The sequence below is a fragment of the Dendropsophus ebraccatus genome, chromosome 10 (genome assembly GCF_027789765.1).
Source record: "Dendropsophus ebraccatus isolate aDenEbr1 chromosome 10, aDenEbr1.pat, whole genome shotgun sequence".
NCBI lineage: Eukaryota > Metazoa > Chordata > Amphibia > Anura > Hylidae > Dendropsophus > Dendropsophus ebraccatus.
This window is the reverse complement of record NC_091463.1, coordinates 18,078,810-18,101,647: the sequence shown is the minus strand read 5'-3', so window position 1 is coordinate 18,101,647 and position 22,838 is coordinate 18,078,810. Positions and strand designations below refer to the sequence as shown.

Sequence of the window (22,838 nt, the reverse complement as noted above, 5' to 3'; positions counted from 1 at the left end):
AAAAACACAGAACAATAGGAAGACTGAAAAAGTGTGTGTGCACGAAGCCCAAGAGACATATTACACAGGTTCCCGTCTTCTGCTGCGGTCTGCTTCCTCCCCGATCCTGCGCGCTGCAGCTTCAGAGCGGCCTGTGTAAGCTAACAGGCCGCTTAGTCAATCACTGGCTGCCACAGTCCCGGCCAGTGATTGGCTGAGCGGCCTGTCAGTTCAGACAGACCTCTCTGAAGCTGCAACGCGCACGGCACCGGGACGCACACACAGCGCAGGAGGAGACCAGGAGCATGGACAGGTGATGTATTACTGTTTGGGCAATCGTCAGTTGTGCATCACTATTACACGTAGTGATGCACACTCAGTGGCCGTTGATTTTAGGTCTGGGCCTAAAAAAAAACGATCAGCCAATTGTTTTATCAGCTGATCGTTGTGTTTATTACACGGCGCAATAATTAGCCGAATTGGGTCAATTGGGATGATTATCGCTCCACGTAGTAGGGCCCTAACAATCAATTAAAGCTGAATGCAAGAGACTGTTCACATTGGGGACATCTTTATTGATAGACAAGATGTTACATTTACAGATCGAACCATAAATCCTGGTTATCGAAACCAGTCAGGTCTGGAGTCATTCAACGGCTGGTGGTGTTGAACTGAGTGTGGTAGTGAGCTGTCGGGCTGTTGGTGTAGACCACATTATCCAGGTACTCCAGACTAGAAGGGAACGAGAAATCATAATAAATAACCTCAGTGAGACATGTAGAGATTAGCATGCTTTTTATTATGTCTGTCAATGCGAATCACTGGATCCACCAATCACTCCTCCTGGCTCATTACAGGTAATGGGTTGTAAATAGAGATGAGCGAACCTGGAGCATGCTGGAGTCCATCCGAACCCGAACGTTCAGCATGTGATTAGCGGTGGCTGCTGAAGTTGGATAAAGCCCTAAGGCTATGTGGAAATCATGGATATAGTCATTGGCTGTATCCATGTTTTCCAGACAACCTTAGAGCTTTATCCAAGTTCTGCAGCCCCCGCTAATCAAATGCCGAACGTTCGGGTTCGGATCGACTCAAACCCGGTTCGCTCATCTCTAGTTGTAAAGTAAGTATCCTATTACATGGCCACAGACAAGCACTGATCAGTGAGATCAGCACTCGTATTCTGAGCATTTACAAAGCTTAATCATGCGGCCTATTCATTTTCATCATAATGTTTACATAGGAAGATGTGCGGCCAACTAACAATTATTTAAAAGGCCGCACAATAGATGCGATCAGCCAACAAACAAGTGATTTTTTCATTAGTTGCCTGGGACAATAATTGTCAATGAGCATTCCTGCCTTTTTAATCCGTGTAATAGGGTCCTTATGGTCCCTTTACACAGAACGATTATCGTTCAAATTTTCTTAAATCGATCGTAATAACGATTTTTTCAAACGACTTATGGTTTCATCTTAACACTGATCATTCGAAAAAACACATCATTACTTCAAAATCATTAATCATTCGATTGCGCGTTAATCATCCCATTCGAAGTATCGCTTCGTGTAAAAGGACCATAAGTCTATCAAGCAACATGGAGTGGAAATCTTCTCCCAGCATCTTCTCCCAGACAGATTATAACATTTGAAATGTCTATAAAACTTTAAATCAGGGGTAGGGAACCTTGGCTCTAGCTGCAGAAAAACTACAACTCCCATCATGCCTGGACAGCCAAAGCTTTAGCTTTGGCTATCCAAGCATGATGGGAGTTGTAGTTTTGCAACAGCTGGAGAGCCAAGGTTCCCTACCCCCTGATTTAAATAGTTAAGGTCTGATGATGTTCCTTGCTGTGTCTGTTCCTCAATGATCTGCTATCACCCCTTCCGAATACAGTTTCCCATAAATAGCACAGCCTATAGATACTCACTGTGCCCTCTGCTCCCGGCTCAGCTGCTGGTTATAGCCGTCCAGTCTCATCCTCGTTTCTCTGCTGAATTCCTGCTCTTGTTGTTCCATGTTCATTGCAGCCCGTGCAGCCAGGACTCTCTGTCTGTCCCACTCCATGTTATCCTGCTTCTCCTCTTCTTTCAGTCTCTGAGAACATCAATATGAGATAGTGACTACATGATATATTCTGTGCAGCAGTATTCAGATCCACCACTGTAGGAGATAACATGGTTAATGTCTGGTATCATCTACGCCAGCCGTGTCAAATGTCTGGCCCTCCAGCTGCTGCTAAACTTTAGCTGTCCAGGCATAATGGGAATTGCTGTTATGCTACAGCTTGAGGGCCACAGCTTGACACCCCTGGTCAATGCTGCTGTAATAGGTAACTGCATTGGTACTCCAGTTAAAAAAAAAAAAAAAATCTTTCAAATCAAATGCTGTCAGAAAGTGCTAGAGATTTGTACTTAGCGTCTATTAATTTTTTTCAGTCTTCCAGTACTTATCAGCTGCTGTATGTTCTGCATAAAGTGATGTATTCTTTTCAGTCTGACACAGTGCTCCCTGCTGCCACCTCTGTCCATGTCAGGAACTGTCCAGAGCAGTAGAGGTTTTCTATGGGGATTTGCTACTGCTGTGGACACTTCCTGACATGGACAGAGGTGGCAGCAGAGAGCAGTGTGTCAGACTGGAAAGAGTACACCACTTCCTGCAGGACATACAGCAGCTAATAAGTACTGGAAGACTGGAGATTTTTTTAATAGAAGCAAGTTTTAAATCTCTGGCACTTTCTGGCACTAGTGAATTGAAAAGATTTTTTTGTTGTTGTTGCTGGAGCACCCCTTTGATGATAGTCCTGTAAAGTGTTGCCCCTGCAGGTGACCAGGCAGACGCTCCTGCCTTGTATCTACACCTATACATGCAATGCTTCTTCAAACACCAAAGTCTAGGGGACGCTGTTTCCACTGTGTTAGAGAAGAAGAATGAAATAAAAGGACGTACCATGTCAATTATTTTTTTTTTAAAGTGACAGTCCCCATTAATTAAACAGCATTCAAGACGCTACCTCTTTTTCTTGGCATTGCTGCTTCTGAATGTCTAAGATGGCTTTCAGCTGCTCCGGGCTCATTCCCTTCCAGCGATCGGGCACGACGCGGTGAGGCCCAAAGGCGCTGACCGCCACGGCAGGGTTCTCCGTCAGTATGTCTCCTGTCAGGTGGTTGTAAATCTCAGCAAAATTATTGTCTTCTTCCTGTTGTTTGTGCAGTCTCCTGCGCTCTGATGCCTCCATGGCCTGCAAAAATGTGGAGATCACAGTCATGGACAAGACGTAAAACATCTGTCATCACTGGGGATAAGGAGAAGCCGGGCGACTTACCAAGGCTTGGTTATAACTATTGGTGGCCATGTCCACTGCCTTGCGGCACTCCTCTTCCATCGTGCTCAGGTGTTGTGCTCTCTCATCCAGTTCTATTCTCTTCATGTCGTATAAATTATCTGCAGCCATAAGAAATAAGAGCTGGTTGTGGAGTGCTATTTTCCCCTATTTTTTTTTAATTTCTTCTACCTTTTCATTAAAAAGTCAATAATAAATTAAAGGAATTTATTATTATTATTATTATTATTAACAATAATAATAAAATTATTATTATTTAATATCTGAAATTCACATTAATTAAAAGTCGCCAAAAGAAGAATTACTTCTTACAAAATTCACATAAAAAATTGTAGGGGAACAATTCCAAAATACATACTCATTATAAGGGCTGGTCTGGTTTAGAAAACCTATTATAATGTTGACCGGCATCCTACCTGATCCTCCTGTCTGCAGGGCCTAATAGGACAACAAACCTGGCAGACCTGTGGGCCTTGCTCAGGACACCCATGCCAAGCTATACTTATACTGGCATAGTAAAGCATATGGGCAAGAATAAAGGCTCTGCAAAAAGATGTATTGGCAGTCACCATTGTAGATGGTCAGTGAGGATCCACCAATCCTGACAATGGTAAACAGATCACTGATCTCAGGGAGACAAGCCAAAGATAACATTGTCGGCTGCTGGTTCAAGGAGAAGTCCAGTGAAAATTTTTATTAAAGTATTGTATTGCCCCCCAAAAGGGAAATGCACATAAAGTGCTTTTTTTCCCTGCACTTATTACTGCATCTAGGCTTCACTGCCTGGATAACATGGTGATGTCACTTCCTGGATAACATGGTGATGTCACTTCCTGGATAACATGGTGATGTCACTGCCTGGATAACATGGTGATGTCACTTCCTGGATAACATGGTGATGTCACTTCCTGGATAACATGGTGATGTCACTGCCTGGATAACATGGTGATGTCACTTCCTGGATAACATGGTGATGTCACTTCCTGGATAACATGGTGATGTCACTTCCTGGATAACATGGTGATGTCAATTCCTGGATAACATGGTGATGTCAATTCCTGGATAAAATGGTGATGTCACAATCCGACTCCCAGAGCTGTGCGGGCTGTGGCTGCAGGAGAGGATGATGGCAGGGGGACACAGGGCACTGGAGGGACACTGAGCATCCCTCTGCTATCATCCTCTCCAGCAGCCACAGCCCGCACAGCTCTGGGAGTCGGGTCGTGACATCACCATGTTATCCAGGAAGTGACATCACCATGTTATCCAGGAAGTGACATCACCATGTTATCCAGGAAGTGACAGCACCATGTTATCCAGGAAGTGACATCACCATGTTATCCAGGAAGTGAAGCCTTGATGCAGTAGAAAGTGCAGGGAAAAAAGCACTTTATAAGCATTTCCCGTAATAAGTGTAAATTGGTGATTTGTATAACTTTTGGGGGCAATACAATACTTTAATAAAAATTTTCACCGGACTTCTCCTGTAAAGAGCGCCATGCAGTGAAATCCTAGGTGGATTGCCCCCTGGGAAATACAAATATGCAAAAGTCTGTATTACACTGAGCGATTATCGTTCAAAGATTTGCTACTGATAACTAGCGATTTTTTAGTGAACAATCCTGAGGATATTACACTCACCGATTGAATGTTATTGTTGTTATGAGCGATCGCTTTTACGTCATTATATGGTCGCTAATCGCTCCTCAGGACAGCCCACACAACATGTTTTATCGGCGAAAGACTTATAACAGGAACAAATATGCAAACGATCGGCGCACTAATGATAATTTTTCAACATGTCGAATGACTAAAATGAACGATTTTTCATTGCTTCATCGTTGGGTGTTATTACACAGACAGATAGTAGTTCATTTCAATCATTTTAGCGAATTTTTAAACGATAATCATTCTGAACTGAACTGAGGAGACAGGAGTGCTATGAAGCAGCACTGAGCAGAGGTCAGATCCCTCCCAGACTATAGTTACATAACAGGCAATAATGGGGGGGTGGGGGGGTACCAATTGTCCTTGTGACCTACCTGCATACTTCTGCTGTGCTTCACTCCTCTTCCTTTCATCTTTCTGTTCGGTCAGACACTTTTTGGTCATGTCTGTCTGCAGCTCTCTCCGCTTCTTCTCGCTCAGGTCTTCTCCGTCAAACTTTTGCAAGCTGGCAGGTCCGCACCTGGGGTCATCGTCGCTCACTCTGGCGGGCCTGTCCTTCTTCAGTGCGTCCGGATCATACAGGTCAAATTCTCTCCGGGTCTCCGGCTTCTGATGCTGTGCCCTGTAATTCTGGACGGCTCGGTCTAGATCTCGAGACAATTGCTGCTCTCTCTGTTCCAGCATCAGAGCGATTTTATCATATTGTTCTCTGTCTGCATCTGTGGGTTCATGAAGAGATAAAAGGATTGTAATAACGGTACAGTAGCTTGGGGGCTGCACCTTCTTCAGGGGGACCGCTATAGGGGGTACAATAGCAGTAACACCACAACCCTCTGCCACATACAACACCAATATTGTAAATGGCACTTGGTAGGTAGGGACTCTGTTACAAATCTGGCATTAGGACCCAGGAGCATCAAGTCACTCCCCTGGACATCATGTAAAATAATAAGGCATTTAAAGGGGTTATCCCGGTTAGAAAAAGCACAGCTACTTTCTTGCAAAAATAGCACCACCCCTGTCCTCTGGTTGTGTATTTTATTACAGGAGCTTTTTCTAGAAGAAAGTGGCCATGTTTTTGTAAGCCTTGATAACCCATTTAAAGGGCGAAACTATTTTTCTTTCAAATCAACTGGTGTCAGAAAGCTTCATAGATTTAGATTCCCCGGGTGCGTGACAGGCAGCGGCGGGGAAGTAGTCATCTGGGCTGCTCCCCGTCCATATCTAGTCACCGTAGAGATGACTACTTCCCCGTAGAGATGACTACTTCCCCGCCGCTGCCTGTCACGCGCCCGGGGGATTAAAGTCCTTTTTTCGGGTATACAGCTCCTGCTACTGCCACGGCCTGTAAGTGCCACAGCTGCTGCAGGAGCTGTATACAGCGGTTCAGGGAACCATATTATGCTGATTGGTTCCCTTTAAAAAGCTTCAGTGTAATAATACTTTTACACCACTTCCTGCAGGACATACAGCAGCTGATAAGTACTGGAAGACTTGAAATTTTTAAAATAGAAGTAAATTACAAATCTATATAACAAATCTATATAACCAGTTGATTTGAAATAATTTTTTTGCCGGAGTACCCCTTTAAGACATTCATCACTTTCATAAAGAGTCCAGTTTTCTTCTGGCTCAATAATATTTACCAAATGCCTCCTCCCGAGCCTTCTCCGTTCTCTCCATCGTCCTCCTTTCTTCCACCTGCTTCCCCAGGGTGGCCACATCCACCTGTACAAGAAGGGCATTACTATACACTGGCACAGGGTGACCGGAGATCTAGCCAGGAGCTGCTGCCGCACATTGTATACCTACCCCCATGGTCCGAGCCTTGGCATTGAATATTCGGCTCTGTCTTTGTTGCTCTTTGTTTCTTCGCCTTTCGATAGCAGCGACTTCCTTCAGGTCTACGGGGAGATCCAGCTTATACATGGCTGCAGAATATAGTACAACATAACATATCACTACTGCAAAATGTGTTATACTATTACAGCGACGAGACCCAGAGACATGTATAAGGTTATATGGGTGATCTATACATACGGGAGAAGCACTATTATCCCTGGCTCTCTAGAGGAGATGAGCTCTATAGACTTACTCCAGAGAGATGGAGAGAGAAGCGCTCAGTCAGGCACTTCTCCCGGCTCTATCTGAACACCTAGACCCCGAGTTTTCACATCTATCTGTAACAAATCTAAAGTTTTCAAATGCAGGAATACTTTATACAATGTGGAACTACAAGCCTCAGCATGCCTACCCCAAACCTGATGAGGAACTACAAGCCTCAGCATGCCTACCCCAAACCTGATGAACTACAAGCCTCAGCATGCCTACCCCAAACCTGATGATGAACTACAAGCCTCAGCATTCCTGCCCCAAACCTGATGAAGAACTACAAGCCTCAGCATGCCTATCCCAAACCTGATGAAGAACTACAAGCCTCAGCATGCCTATCCCAAACCTGATGATGAACTACAAGCCTCAGCATTCCTGCCCCAAACCTGATGAAGAACTACAAGCCTCAGCATGCCTACCCCAAACCTGATAACGAACTACAAGCCTCAGCATGCCTATCCCAAACCTGATGAAGAACTACAAGCCTCAGCATGCCTATCCCAAACCTGATGAACTACAAGCCTCAGCATGCCTACCCCAACCCTGATGATGAACTACAAGCCTCAGCATTCCTGCCCCAAACCTGATGAAGAACTACAAGCCTCAGCATTCCTGCCCCAAACCTGATGAAGAACTACAAGCCTCAGCAGGACTACCCCAACCCTGATGAGGAACTACAAGCCTCAGCATGCCTACCCCAAACCTGATAAAGAACTACAAGCCTCAGCATGCCTACCCCAAACCTGATGAAGAACTACAAGCCTCAGCATACCTATTGCAAACCTAATAAGGAACTACAAGCCTCAGCATTCCTGCCCCAAACCTGATGAGGAACTACAAGCCTCAGCATGCCTATCCCAAACCTGATGAAGAACTACAAGCCTCAGCATGCCTACCCCAAACCTGATGAAGAACTACAAGCCTCAGCAGGACTACCCCAAACCTGATGATGAACTACAAGCCTCAGCATACCTATTGCAAACCTAATAAGGAACTACAAGCCTCAGCATTCCTGCCCCAAACCTGATGAAGAACTACAAGCCTCAGCAGGACTACCCCAAACCTGATGAAGAACTACAAGACTCAGCATAACTACTCTACATCTGAAATGGGACTACAAGTCTCATCATAGCCACTCAACTACTGAGATGAGACAAAAGCCTAAGCATGACCACTCTGTACCCAAATGACTACAACCCCCATCATTTATCCTTCTATGATAGAAATACATGGAGCCTGAACAGACCTGCAAGTCCCGGAGATCCCTCAGCAGCAACACTGGCTGCTATAGCAACGGACCGTACCACTTGTATCCTCTACCAGCGAATGTAAGAAGGGGGGATGACCTGTACTTAATTATTTCTAAAAGGATAAATGTTTATTATCTGGGTCTAATCCGGGTCTCTTACAGGTTCTCTATGTTAGTAATCTTCCTTTATACAATACACATCACTATATTAGCGCTATGAACAAGGAAAAGCAGCAATTTTATGACTTGTACCCCCCCTCCGAGCTCACACTCAATGGGAAAGTCCCCAGAATGTCACGTGACCGGCGTAACCCGCAGCTTTGTTGTCATAGTATCGAAATAAACTTGTGTCCCTCCAATACAGCCGGCCATACCCACCATGGTATAAGACTTAAAGGGGGGTTCCGGGCCCTAACATATACTGCACCAGTATTATACCATTTCTCCATTGTAAACAGCACAGGAACAGCTCCCTTCCATACATTATCAGTTCTCATGCACTTCCATAAGCGGCCAGCAGAGGCCACTAGAGGTAGGCGTTGTGTTTTGATGTAGACGTCATACCAACTCAAGTCCTCCACATGGTAGAGGCCGCTCTATACGCTTCCCTTCCTCTCTATGGTAAGCGTCGTACGGCTTGCCAGTAGCTGTGATGGCGGCTGCCGCGCTACAGTTGTATCCTTCCACATGGTGTAGAGACTGAGGGGTGGCATTACAGGTGGAGAGCCGAGTACTGCCGGGAGGGAGGCGGGCTGTATAAGCGTCTCACCATTGCGACCAATCAGGTGTCAGCTTTCATTTAGCTCAGACTAGAGAGCTGGAATCTGATTGGTTGCCATGGGCACCTCTGCTTCCTGTGCAATAGTGTTCTGTTAGGTTGGAGCAGGGGGGTGCATGGGTTTTTGGTGATGTTTGGAGTGGAAAGGGCTTTAGATAAGCAGCTCCTACATGAAGATGGCGGATTATACTCCTGTGCACTTACACGTCCTGCACAAGCATCACACATATGTGGCCTTGTATGCGATTTCATGACTTAAAGGGGACAAACACATTGTGCTTTTTTCCATAAATGGCGCCACCCTTTCCCAGTGGCTGTGTCTGGCATTGCAGTTTGTAAAGTTGTTGCAGTGTTGGGGATTTAGGGGATATCAGTTGCTTTTCCGTAACTACTATATAGCCACCTCCACGTGCCCTTCCCCGACTCCAGAGAAGCCCTCATCGCCCATGACTCGCTGAGCCCCGATGCAGAGCCAAGAAAGGGAGGTGTGAGCAAGACTCTGAGCGTCACAGACAACGTCCTCCATGTGTAAGTCATTGTATCAGACCCAAAATGGTAGCCTTAAAGGGACTGTACCACCGGGCCCAGGCTGAAGCACTGGAGGCGACCGACCCACCCTTAGTGGGAGGAAACCCCCGCCCCTCCATGACATGACTCCATTAGAATCAATGGAACCCTGTCATAGAGGGGCTAGGGTTTCTTCCCACTAAGGGTGGGTCGGCCGCCTCCAGTGCTTCAGCCTGGGCCTGGTGGTACTGTCACTTTAAAGGGGGGTTTTCAGGCAAAACAGACTGATGGACAATCCTTAGGACAGTCATCGGTCACTCAGTTCCATTGAAGCGAATGGAGCTGCATTGAATTATAACACAACCTGAGGACCTGGTGCTGTGCTTCCATATAGCAGCTTTGGGGTTTATTAAATCCTGCATAACCCTTCTGACACTGCTGAAGATAGCCAAGTACTAGTCACATGGACACAGGCTGCATCAAGTTAGGGCCCTATTACACAGAAAGATTATCGGCAGATGCCACTCGTGTAATAAAGACAGCGATCAGCCGTGGAGAGAGCAATTGTTCGCTCGTCTGCTGATCGTTGTCTTTAAATATGCTTAAAAATCACTGGCCGTGCAGCTGATGAGAGGGCTACTCTCTGTGTAGAAAATAATTAACAGGATGCTCACCTCTTCACACTCCCTCAGTGTCCTCCATCCATGTATCTGCATCCCTCGCGGAATACAGCCACTGTTGACTCCTGAACCCGTCTCTAAAGTGACAGCCCACTCAGCCAATCACTGGCCTCAACACTGTCCCGTCTTGGTCTGTGATTGGCTGAGCGGGCTGTCATTGTAGAGAAAAGTTCGGTAGTGTCAGTGAGGGACGCAGGGACGTGGCAGGAGGATACCAGGGGAGCGTGGAGAGGCGAGCATCCTCTTTATTATTTAACCCTCTTAAAGCCAGGGCTGCATGAACATCTCTAACAATGACCATGCAGTCCCGGGTACACAACTATCAAACCGTCTAATAGACTCGGTAAGTGAGGCCGATCTAGCAGATCTAGTTCACCGCTTAACAGGCTGCCATGTTCACTAGAATGTGCACTACACCACCATATATAATGTGTCCAGGCTTATGCCTCTTCTCTTCTGCCTGTAGACACTGGCGAGCAGATGAAGCCCGTATCCTCCGGGTGTCTGTCAGCTCTTTCCTGGATCACCTCTCCCTCGTGGTGCAGACGATGGACAGATTCGGACCTCCGCTCCCAGACTCCTGATCCTTTGCAGACTCCATGTTCTGAAGAACGTCCCATTATGTTGCTGGATGGGTAACTCCAGACTGGACTGGACCATTCACACTGCATTATATTGCTGCACATAATTTTCTTTATGTTCCGTTTTATATATAATAAATGGCTTCTGGCCATCTATTGATGGTGTCCGGCTTCATCAGACTGTACTTTCTTATTGGTACCTGTAACGTTCCAGGCAGAAGTGATACCTGGTGCAATTATATGCTTGATAATGACCTTTATAGGTCGAAACGTCGCTTTTTGTACCTAGACATAATAAACCTTTGGGTTTTGCTGAACTTGGATGCTGTTGGCCTCTTTTGCTCTTGTATATAAGGGAGACTAGGGTCTGAGTGTTTGCACCTGGACCAATCCATAGGATGAGCGGGGAGAGGACCGCACTCGGTGACTATGAAGACACTTGCCCCACATACTTCCATACTGTCATCACATGACACAGAGCTGGGAGAGAAATGCGCTAAGCATGCCTTCACCTGTCTTGTTCTACCAGTCGCTGTCTGAACACTCAGGCCCTGACCTTCTCGTAAACCTGAACTTACTGAAAGTTACCTGGCACGTGTCCTTTTAATACTGACTGGTATTAGTTCCTGCCACTGTGTCCTATTCAGTTGAATGGGAAGGAGCTGTACTACCAGGCACAGCTTCTAGTAACAGTATACAACAGCACCTGGCACACAGTGATATGTCGCAGCCTCATTAACCAGCTGGATGGTACTGGATAGGTAAGCCATATTATTGATTCATATGACTTATCGTTCATGCAGCATGAAAGTAATGACAGGTTTGCCTTAAGAGGGTTATCCAGACTAATAAAATTGATGGCCTTATCCTCAGACCTCCCCAACCAGCTGTTTGAATGGGCTGTTTGAAGCTTCTTGTTTGCCACTCCATGTATACTATTAGTAGCAGAGATGCACGGCCTATTCACATAAATGGTACGCTTCATCACTGCTAATAATAGTATGGTGATCATGATACAGGTGCTGACTGGTACAGCACTCTCTGTGCCCACATTATACTGACATGGAAGCAGTACTACCTCTGTCTACAACATGTATATCTTTAATACTATAAATGAATACATACAGTCAGTTACAATCTATGTACAATAATACTGTATACACGCAGCATTAGTCTCCCATAGACCATGTAGTACAGGGGGCAGCCACTCCAGGTATCCAGGCTGAGCCCCCCCCCCATCTTTAGCACAGGGTTACAGTCACTTCATAAGCAGCTTAAAAAATGTCATCATCACATATGTCCAAATATACATCGAAGGCCTCGCGGTTACAGTTCCCTTCTGGAGTGAAGACGTATTTGTGAAAGGTTCCATCCACACAGACGGCTGAGGGAGAGAAGGATGGTTAGATCCCATCATTATCAGGGGGCGAAGCTGGCAGCTAGCAGGGCAGAGGAATCACACTCACCTATGACTGAGTTCACATTCTTAGACGTGTTCTTGCCAAAGGCACAGATACAGGCGGACTCTGCGGGCACGGTGAAGCTGGCTAAACTCCACTGAGAGTCCACGTACTGACCGATCATGGGACCAACCTTACCGACTCGGGCCAACCTGGATGAGGATAAAAAAAAAAATAATCTCTATGTGACCACTCATGGATTTATATATAATATATGAATATGTTTGTATAGGCATCTATATATGGATGTGTATACGTAATAATCTGTATATAATTTCCCATAGTCCATCACCCTGGTGGTCCTGGGGATGCTGGATTATTGGCATGGCACCGTACTATACATGTGGGTACACAGTGTAGGTCTGATACATACGCAGAGCGACGGTTCAGCTTTGTGTCCTTCAGAGCAAAAATGTGCACGGTTCCTTTATCACTGGAGCTACACAGAAAGGAGCTGTCATGGCTGAAGTTGATGCTGTAGAGAGAGGAAACCCAATGTCAATAGGAAACCATTACTGTACTATCACTGTACTGGACGCCATTACTGTACTCCTATCACTGTACTGGACGCCATTATTGTACTATCACTGTACTCGACGCCATTACTGTACTCCTATCACTGGACGCCATTATTGTACTCCTATCACTGTACTGGACGCCATTACTGTACTCCTATCACTGTACTGGACGCCATTACTGTACTCCTATCACTGTACTGGATGCCATTACTGTACTCCTATCACTGTACTGGACGCCATTACTGTACTCCTATCACTGTACTGGACGCCATTACTGTACTCCTATCACTGTACTCCTATCACTGTACTGGACGCCATTATTGTACTCCTATCACTGTACTCGACGCCATTACTGTACTCCTATCACTGGACGCCATTATTGTACTCCTATCACTGTACTGGACGCCATTACTGTACTCCTATCACTGGACGCCATTATTGTACTCCTATCACTGTACTGGACGCCATTACTGTACTCCTATCACTGTACTGGACGCCATTACTGTACTCCTATCACTGTACTGGACGCCATTACTGTACTCCTATCACTGGACGCCATTATTGTACTCCTATCACTGTACTGGACGCCATTACTGTACTCCTATCACTGTACTGGACGCCATTACTGTACTCCTATCACTGGACGCCATTATTGTACTCCTATCACTGTACTGGACCCCATTACTGTACTCCTATCACTTTACTGGACGCCATTACTGTACTCCTATCACTGTACTGGACGCCATTACTGTACTGGACGCCATTACTGTACTCCTATCACTGTACTGGATGCCATTACTGTACTCCTATCACTGTACTGGACGCCATTACTGTACTCCTATCACTGTACTGGACGCCATTACTGTACTCCTATCACTGTACTGGACGCCATTACTGTACTGGACGCCATTATTGTACTCCTATCACTGTACTGGACGCCATTACTGTACTATCACTGTACTGGACGCCATTATTGTACTCCTATTACTGTACTGGACGCCATTACTGTACTCCTATCACTGTACTGGACGCCATTATTGTACTCCTATCACTGTACTGGACGCCATTACTGTACTCCTATCACTGTACTGGACGCCATTACTGTACTGGACGCCATTACTGTACTCCTATCACTGTACTGGATGCCATTACTGTACTCCTATCACTGTACTGGACACCATTACTGTACTCCTATCACTGTACTGGACGCCATTACTGTACTATCACTGTACTGGACGCCATTACTGTACTCCTATCACTGTACTGGACGCCATTACTGTACTGGACGCCATTATTGTACTCCTATCACTGTACTGGACGCCATTACTGTACTATCACTGTACTGGACGCCATTATTGTACTCCTATCACTGTACTGGACGCCATTACTGTACTCCTATCACTGTACTGGACGCCATTATTGTACTCCTATTACTGTACTGGACGCCATTACTGTACTCCCATCACTGTACTGGACGCCATTATTGTACTCCCATCACTGTACTGGACGCCATCACTGTACTCCTATCACTGTACTGGACGCCATCACTGTACTCCTATCACTGTACTGGACGCCATTACTGTACTCCTATCACTGTACTGTACGCCATTACTGTACTCCTATCACTGTACTGTATGCCATTACTGTACTCCTATCACTGTACTGGACACCATTACTGTACTCCTATCACTGTACTGGACGCCATTAATGTACTCCTATCACTGTACTGGACGCCATTACTGTACTCCTATCACTGTACTGGACGCCATTACTGTACTCCTATCACTGTACTGGACGCCATTACTGTACTCCTATCACTGTACTGTATGCCATTACTGTACTCCTATCACTGTACTGGACGCCATTACTGTACTCCTATCACTGTACTGAACGCCATTACTGTACTCCTATCACTGTACTGGACGCCATTACTGTACTCCTATCACTGTACTGGACGCCATTACTGTACTCCTATCACTGTACTGGACGCCATTATTGTACTCCTATCACTGTACTGGAAGCCATTACTGTACTATCACTGTACTGGACGCCATTACTGTACTGGACACCATTACTGTACTCCTATCACTGTACTGGACGCCATTCTTGTACTCCTATCACTGTACTCGACGCCATTATTGTACTCCTATCACTGTACTCGACGCCATTATTGTACTCCTATCACTGTACTGGACGCCATTATTGTACTCCTATCACTGTACTCGACGCCATTATTGTACTCCTATCACTGTACTGGACGCCATTATTGTACTCCTATCACTGTACTGGATGCCATTACTGTACTCCTATCACTGTACTCCTATCACTGTACTCGACGCCATTACTGTACTCCTATCACTGTACTGGACGCCATTACTGTACTGGACACCATTACTGTACTCCTATCACTGTACTGGACGCCATTACTGTACTCCTATCACTGTACTGGACGCCATTAATGTACTCCTATCACTGTACTGGACGCCATTACTGTACTCCTATCACTGTACTGGACGCCATTAATGTACTCCTATCACTGTACTGGACGCCATTACTGTACTCCTATCACTGTACTGGACGCCATTATTGTACTCCTATCACTGTACTGGACGCCATTATTGTACTCCTATCACTGTACTCGACGCCATTACTGTACTCCTATCACTGTACTGGACGCCATTACTGTACTGGACACCATTACTGTACTCCTATCACTGTACTGGACGCCATTACTGTACTCCTATCACTGTACTGGACGCCATTAATGTACTCCTATCACTGTACTGGACGCCATTACTGTACTCCTATCATTGTACTGGACGCCATTGCTGTACTCCTATCACTGTACTGGACGCCATTCTTGTACTCCTATCACTGTACTGGACGCCATTACTGTACTCCTATCACTGTACTGGACGCCATTATTGTACTCCTATCACTGTACTGGAAGCCATTACTGTACTATCACTGTACTGGACGCCATTACTGTACTGGACACCATTACTGTACTCCTATCACTGTACTGGACGCCATTACTGTACTCCTATCACTGTACTGGACGCCATTAATGTACTCCTATCACTGTACTGGACGCCATTACTGTACTCCTATCACTGTACTGGACGCCATTAATGTACTCCTATCACTGTACTGGACGCCATTACTGTACTCCTATCACTGTACTGGACGCCATTATTGTACTCCTATCACTGTACTGGACGCCATTATTGTACTCCTATCACTGTACTCGACGCCATTACTGTACTCCTATCACTGTACTGGACGCCATTACTGTACTGGACACCATTACTGTACTCCTATCACTGTACTGGACGCCATTACTGTACTCCTATCACTGTACTGGACGCCATTAATGTACTCCTATCACTGTACTGGACGCCATTACTGTACTCCTATCATTGTACTGGACGCCATTGCTGTACTCCTATCACTGTACTGGACGCCATTCTTGTACTCCTATCACTGTACTGGACGCCATTACTGTACTCCTATCACTGTACTGGACGCCATTATTGTACTCCTATCACTGTACTGGAAGCCATTACTGTACTATCACTGTACTGGACGCCATTACTGTACTGGACACCATTATTGTACTCCTATCACTGTACTGGACGCCATTATTGTACTCCTATCACTGTACTGGACGCCATTATTGTACTCCTATCACTGTACTGGACGCCATTACTGTACTCCTATCACTGTACTGGACGCCATTACTGTACTCCTATCACTGTACTGGACGCCATTATTGTACTCCTATCACTGTACTGGACGCCATTATTGTACTCCTATCACTGTACTGGACGCCATTACTGTACTCCTATCACTGTACTGGACGCCATTACTGTACTCCTATCACTGTACTGGACGCCATTACTGTACTCCTATCACTGTACTGTACGCCATTACTGTACTCCTATCACTGTACTGGACGCCATTACTGTACTCCTATCACTGAACTGGACGCCATTACTGTACTCCTATAACTGTACTGGACGCCATTACTGTACTCCTATCACTGTACTGGACGCCATCATTGTACTCCTATCACTGTACTGTACGCCATTACTGTACTGGACGCCATTACTGTACTCCTATCACTGTACTGGACGCCATTATTGTACACCTATCACTGTACTCGACGCCATTACTTTACTCCTATCACTGTACTGGACGCCATTACTGTACTCCTATCACTGTACTGTACTCCTATCACTGTACTGAACGCCATTACTGTACTCCTATCACTGTACTGGATGCCATTATTGTACTCCTATCACTGTACTGGACGCCATTACTGTACTATCACTGTACTGGACGCCATTACTGTACTGGACACCATTACTGTACTCCTATCACTGTACTGTATGCCATTACTGTACTCCTATCACTGTACTCGACGCCATTATTGTACTCCTATCACTGTACTGGACGCCATTATTGTACTCCTATCACTGTACTCTACGCCATTACTGTACTCCTATCACTGTACTGGACGCCATTACTGTACTGGACACCATTACTGTACTCCTATCACTGTACTGTATGCCATTACTGTACTCCTATCACTGTACTGGACGCCATTACTGTACTCCTATCACTGTACTGGACGCCATTATTGTACTCCTATCACTGTACTGGACGCCATTACTGTACTCCTATCACTGTACTGGACGCCATTACTGTATTCCTATCACTGTACTGGACGCCATTACTGTACTGGACACCATTACTGTACTCCTATCACTGTACTGTATGCCATTACTGTACTCCTATCACTGTACTAGACGCCATTACTGTACTCCTATCACTGTACTGGACGCCATTATTGTACTCCTATCACTGTACTGGACGCCATTACTGTACTCCTATCACTGTACTGGACGCCATTACTGTACTCCTATCACTGTACTGGACGCCATTATTGTACTCCTATCACTGTACTGGACGCCATTATTGTACTCCTATCACTGTACTAGACGCCATTACTGTACTCCTATCACTGTACTGGACGCCATTATTGTACTCCTATCACTGTACTGGACGCCATTACTGTACTATCACTCATAGGATGCTACAAGTAGTGTAGAAAGTTAGACGATCACTAATATTTCTCACTACTGCCACGGACTTCCTGCCATTAAGGAGTACGGCACATACCAATACAGAGTGGCTGGATCTGTACCCCGCCGGAGCTCCACCAGCTGCTCCCGGGTTTGGGTGTCAAAGAGTCGTATTAAGGTGCCCTTACGTGAGGCGGACGCCACCAGTGTGCCCTGCTGATTGACCGCTAAGCAGCCTAGTTCACTCTGATGGGCGTTTATCGTGAAGGGGGCAGATGAGCTACCAGGCTTGGCGTTACACAGATCCTGAAAAGAAAAGGAGCTGCTTAGATATGTGATACAATACTGCCGGAAAGTTCCTACATACTTAGTAATGGACTCACCACCAGCTGTAAGCTGCCACATTTGTGACCTGGAAAGATTAACAGCTGCTTCTCCATACTGGGGCAGAGATCACACAGACCTAGAGGGAAGAATAGAAACAACGTAAAGTGGATGAGAAATCACAACATTAAAGGGGTACTTCAGCATAAAAAACTCTTTCAAATCAACTGGTGCCAGAGGTTTGTAATGTGCTTCTATTAAAAAAAATCTCCAGTCTTCCAGTACTTATCAGCTGCTGTATGTCCTGCAGGAAGAGGCGTATTCTTTCCAGTCTGGAGAGCAGGAGAGGTTTTCTATGGGGATTTGCTACTGCTCTGTACAGTTGCTGACATGGACAGAGATGGCAGCAGAGAGCATTGTGTCAGACTGGAGAGAATACACCACATCCTGCAGGACATACAGCAGCTGATAAGTACTGGAAGACAGTTAATTACAAATCTGACACCAGTTGATTTAATTTTTTTTTCCCCGCTAGAGTACCACTTTAAGATGTAAGTGTAATGGAGCCAGATGCACTACACATTCTGCTACTTTCTTATGGAAGGGAGAAGACCTCTAACACATGACTTGTGATGGAGAAACCTCTATGAAGTCAGAAGCATACATAGACTCAGTAAAGCCCACTAGACTACTATGGCGCCTGTCAGGGGCATCACACCCTCAGTTGGGCCTGTGGCAGTAATACAGATGGAAAGGTAAGTCTGTCCTAGTGTGAGCCCAGCCTGGGAAAGACAGGTCACAGAAGTTACGCTGCCCCCTAGAGGATTGGACCCTGGGGCTGGCTTTAGGTTGTACCAGCCCTGCAGCTGTAATACAGACACTACTACAGCCGGGTGACATTACCTTTAGGGTTGTCTCTTGTATCAAATTCAAAGAGTTTTGTGGGGTTATCGGGGAAGGAGTAGACGTAAATCCGTTTTTTCACTACGATGACAATCCTGTTGAATAGAATGGATATTGTTAGTCCATGGCTATGATGTTATGGATCTTACGATCTCCTCCAATAGGACTTGTATCATATGCTATATGTGGCGTCCTCCTCCATTAGCAGAGAACAGAGGAGGTGCGGACTCACTTGTCGGCTCGCAGTCGTACACTGAGCACGGGTTTAGTGAAGGTGAACTCCAGCACCAGCTTGTCCTTCCCATCCCGGGAGTCGTCCCAGATCAGCACTATAAGAAGTAAGGCGCTATTAGAGCTTAGGCGGAGCCAGAGACTCGAGTTGTTACCAGTGTGAGGAGTACTCACCCGATATATCGGAGAACTTGGGATTGCTCCCGCCGCCCACCAGTGCCAGCAGGTTACACCGCTGCAGCATTTCAACCTGCCCGACGCTGCCCACCTGCTCCACATCTGGACAGAGGAAACAGAACACTGATCAGTCGCCGACAACTCTTTCTTCCGCTTAGTTTTGTCCAATAACATCTGAGTGGTTGTCTCATTGCGAGTCATCTCCAACTGTTGTGAAACTGTCATGGCATGCTGGGAGTTGTAGTTTCACAATAGCTAGAGATGACTGCACTAGGACACAACTTGTGGCCCTCTTGCTGTAGCAAAACTTTAATTAATGAGGGATCCTGAACAGCGGACTGCATTATAATCCCATCCATCTTCTTACAACTGTCGGCCAAACACATGTTCAGCTGCCACCTAATCCTCTTAATAGCCCTATACATACGCATGCTCGGCTCAGGGAAGTGTGCATGTGTTTTTAATAGATAACTGTGAAACTTTTTCTATGTATAAAATGTAAGGAACCTGGTAGTGACCGACATAACGTTAGAGGTCATGTGACCATATCAGCCATTACTCTGTTGGCAGACAAGTGGCATGATGGGAATTGTAGTTTTGCAGATTTAACACCTATGTGCTAGAGTAATGGCCGACGTGCTCACATGACCTCACTATGGACCTCATGTCTATAATTCTAAACCAAAGACTATGTACAGGGGTGACAAAACATAACCCCCCACCCCATGCACCCTTTACTTACCCAGGTGCCCTTTCTCCATCAGAGGCTCAATGTTAAAGATCCGTACTCCCGTCTCCATCGCGCAGCAGAAGCAACCTGAGCCATAAAGGAGAAATATATATACTGTATATTAAAAAATTGAATTGTCCTGAATTGAATTGATTTTTCCTGATCAGCGGGGGAGAACTTGTTATCAGAGTTCTGGTAAGATCAGTGCAGATACTCAGTCCCTGACTGCTAGGAGGTTTCTGTTCACTGACAGCAAGCTGGAAGAAAGCAGCCATCACTGGTCGGTCAGGGTGAGGACAAATAACCAAGAACAACTGGTCTTACATCATCACATTATGGTCATACTCACATCTCTTTACATACTACAATCCTGGAGAACACATGATCATTGAGATCCAATAAGAACACAGCTATGGATGGGCAGACAATGGTGACATCACTTCTGCCGACAATTCCAGATTTTACTTAAAGGGGTTGTCCAGTGGTCGGCCTTTTTCTCTTTTAGATATAAAAGAATAAACATGTTATCCTTACCTCTCTGTGCTCCCTCTGTGTCCCTCACTGGCTGCACTGACTCATCTCAGGAGTGACAGCGTGCTCAGCCAATCACTGACTGAGACAGGACAGCCGCACGGCCAGTAATTGGCTGACAATCCCGAGACAGTCCAAGACGGAGAGGTAAGGAGAACATGTTTATTCTTTTAAATGCACAAGTAGCAATATATTAAATAGGGCGGACCCTCTAGACAACCCCTTTAAAGGGGGTATTTTCATCCTCAGAAGTTACCCCGAAGGACAGAGGATGACTAGCAGATGAGTGGGCGTCTACTTGGTCATTTTGAGAAGCCCCATAGACTCTGAATTAAGCGCCGCCGCCTGATGAAAGCGCTGCCATGACATCATGTGATGTACATGGAGACCAGGGAGGTCAGTGATTGGCTGCGGCGTCACATGACATCATCACAGCTCTACTATAAAGGGGACACTGGGGCAGCAGCAAACTAAAAAAGGTTTAGGACAGGTTCCAATCAGACCTATAATGATTAAAACTACTAGAAATCCCCTTTAAGTCTCAGACACCACCCTTCAGCATAGAACGTTGGACACTGGACAATGAAGTCACATGACCCAAAAAATCCCCCTTTAAGAGGTTAAAAAAACCTAATCAAAAGAAAAGAGATGTAGTTTTGAAACCCCGCCCCCCTGACGTCACTGATGTATCGCAGGTAGAGCGGGTCGCATCCGCCACTCACTCTGGTCTTGGTTGAACCGGAGGCCATTGACACCGCGCTGCTGGGACATGGCGGACACAGGAACTCCCCAGCTGTAACGAGACATAGAGAAGTTATGTGGTGACCGAGCCGGCACCGAGCTCACCCCTCGCCACCGTGCCCCTCCGGCTACCTGGCTCCGCAGGTGACAGCCGCTTTGTTTTTGACACTGCGCTTCCGTGTTTACATGTTAGAGCGGTGATGCACGGCGGAAGTGACGTCATGACGCAATGAGCGGCCCGCGCCATCTTTACTCAGGGCATGACCACCTCTTTACAGCTGAAATGTTATTAATAGGAAGGATCAGTGTTAAACTGGTATAAGGAGCCAGGATGCATGTCTGTAAGGGAGGAATCATCAGAGGTGTTTGTAAGAATGAGAGAACCTTTGCAGAATGTCTGTAATTGTTCAGTAGATACCACAATCACTGCATTTAAAGGGATCTTTTGGACTTTTATTATTTGGCCACAGTTTTGAGAGGTGCAGGCCCCACACTGATCTCAAGTTCATAGTAAATTGGTGTCATATTGCAACAGTGTGACTGCCACAAATATTTTCAATGCATGCAATTGCAACCCACATTTAACACTGAAATCCCCATACCCATGGGTAACAGGTGGTGGGAGTCGCACAAGCCCCACCATAGCCCTGGCCCTACACCACAGACTTCTGCATCAGTATAGGGTCTCATAGAAGAGATGCAGGTCTCTGAGTGTGTGGGCTCCTGGGTTTACCTATATATACGTGTGTGTGTATATATATTATATATATATATATAGATATAGATATATATATATAGAGATATATATATATATATATATATATATATATATATATATATATATATATATATATGTAGATATTATTGGTGTACCTGACTCTATGCTGCATCACCGTGTATGCAAAACATAAGCAAATGCCTCCTCCATTTCCAAAGTAAACTGGACAAGCAAGCGCTTTTCTCATGTAACATTATCCTTTAGTACCCACAATCCTCCATTACTGGCTGCACGGAGGGAAAAGCTCTCTCTTCCATAGTACTAGATGTGAATGTTCCTTATTGCCTGATACCTTTACACATGGCTGCATGTAATACCACATGCTTCCTGCAGATGTCGCTGTTTCTTCAGTAAAATGCCTGTGGTATAAGAGCTGGGGTGGGAGCAGACATCACCCAACTATACGCGCTGTCTATGAGTCTGCCGTCCCTTACATAAAGTTCTTGGCGTACACATTAAA

General features: G+C 45.7%; 2 protein-coding genes across 4 annotated transcripts; both read right to left on the bottom strand.

Annotated features, from left to right (window-relative positions):
- Nucleotides 1-533: 533 nt before the first annotated feature.
- On the bottom strand, nucleotides 534-8,859 carry LOC138802458 (RIB43A-like with coiled-coils protein 2). Of its 2 annotated transcripts, none has more exons than XM_069985790.1 (8): nucleotides 8,791-8,859; nucleotides 6,804-6,922; nucleotides 6,638-6,719; nucleotides 5,366-5,710; nucleotides 3,306-3,424; nucleotides 2,994-3,221; nucleotides 1,911-2,077; nucleotides 534-711 (listed from the first exon to the last, which is right to left on the bottom strand). In XM_069985790.1, exons 1-8 carry the CDS (start codon nucleotides 8,834-8,836, stop codon nucleotides 630-632), a joined length of 1,188 nt encoding a protein of 395 aa, XP_069841891.1. In that variant the 5' UTR covers nucleotides 8,837-8,859; the 3' UTR covers nucleotides 534-629. The 2 variants fall into 2 exon arrangements, with proteins under 2 accessions (XP_069841891.1, XP_069841892.1); XM_069985791.1 differs by lacking the exon at nucleotides 8,791-8,859 and adding an exon at nucleotides 8,350-8,408.
- Nucleotides 8,860-11,981: 3,122 nt separating this feature from the next.
- Nucleotides 11,982-21,829, bottom strand: WDR45 (WD repeat domain 45). Of its 2 annotated transcripts, XM_069986566.1 has the most exons (11): nucleotides 21,733-21,829; nucleotides 21,582-21,652; nucleotides 20,341-20,415; nucleotides 19,596-19,700; nucleotides 19,423-19,519; nucleotides 19,191-19,285; nucleotides 18,347-18,426; nucleotides 18,061-18,269; nucleotides 12,732-12,833; nucleotides 12,365-12,510; nucleotides 11,982-12,282 (listed from the first exon to the last, which is right to left on the bottom strand). In XM_069986566.1, exons 2-11 carry the CDS (start codon nucleotides 21,628-21,630, stop codon nucleotides 12,173-12,175), a joined length of 1,068 nt encoding a protein of 355 aa, XP_069842667.1. In that variant the 5' UTR covers nucleotides 21,631-21,652; nucleotides 21,733-21,829; the 3' UTR covers nucleotides 11,982-12,172. The 2 variants fall into 2 exon arrangements, with proteins under 2 accessions (XP_069842667.1, XP_069842666.1); XM_069986565.1 differs by lacking the exon at nucleotides 21,733-21,829 and having other exon boundaries at nucleotides 21,582-21,723.
- Nucleotides 21,830-22,838: the final 1,009 nt, after the last annotated feature.

What these genes read in the sequence shown, in the direction of transcription:
- LOC138802458 (XM_069985790.1), bottom strand. Translation starts at nt 8,836, where the DNA reads ATGTATGGAAGGGAGCTGTTCCTGTGCTGTTTACAATGGAGAAATG. An exon ending in GGCTCGGGAGGAGGCATTTG is followed by an intron (nt 5,711 to 6,637) that starts GTAAATATTATT and finishes ATGAACCCACAG; the next exon opens with ATGCAGACAGAGAACAATAT. An exon ending in AGCACAGCAGAAGTATGCAG is followed by an intron (nt 3,425 to 5,365) that starts GTAGGTCACAAG and finishes TTATGGCTGCAG; the next exon opens with ATAATTTATACGACATGAAG.
- WDR45 (XM_069986565.1), bottom strand. Translation starts at nt 21,666, where the DNA reads ATGTCTCGTTACAGCTGGGGAGTTCCTGTGTCCGCCATGTCCCAGCAG. An exon ending in AAGCTGAACCGTCGCTCTGC is followed by an intron (nt 12,511 to 12,731) that starts GTATGTATCAGA and finishes ATCCTCATCCAG; the next exon opens with GTTGGCCCGAGTCGGTAAGG. An exon ending in GAATGTGAACTCAGTCATAG is followed by an intron (nt 12,283 to 12,364) that starts GTGAGTGTGATT and finishes TCTCTCCCTCAG; the next exon opens with CCGTCTGTGTGGATGGAACC.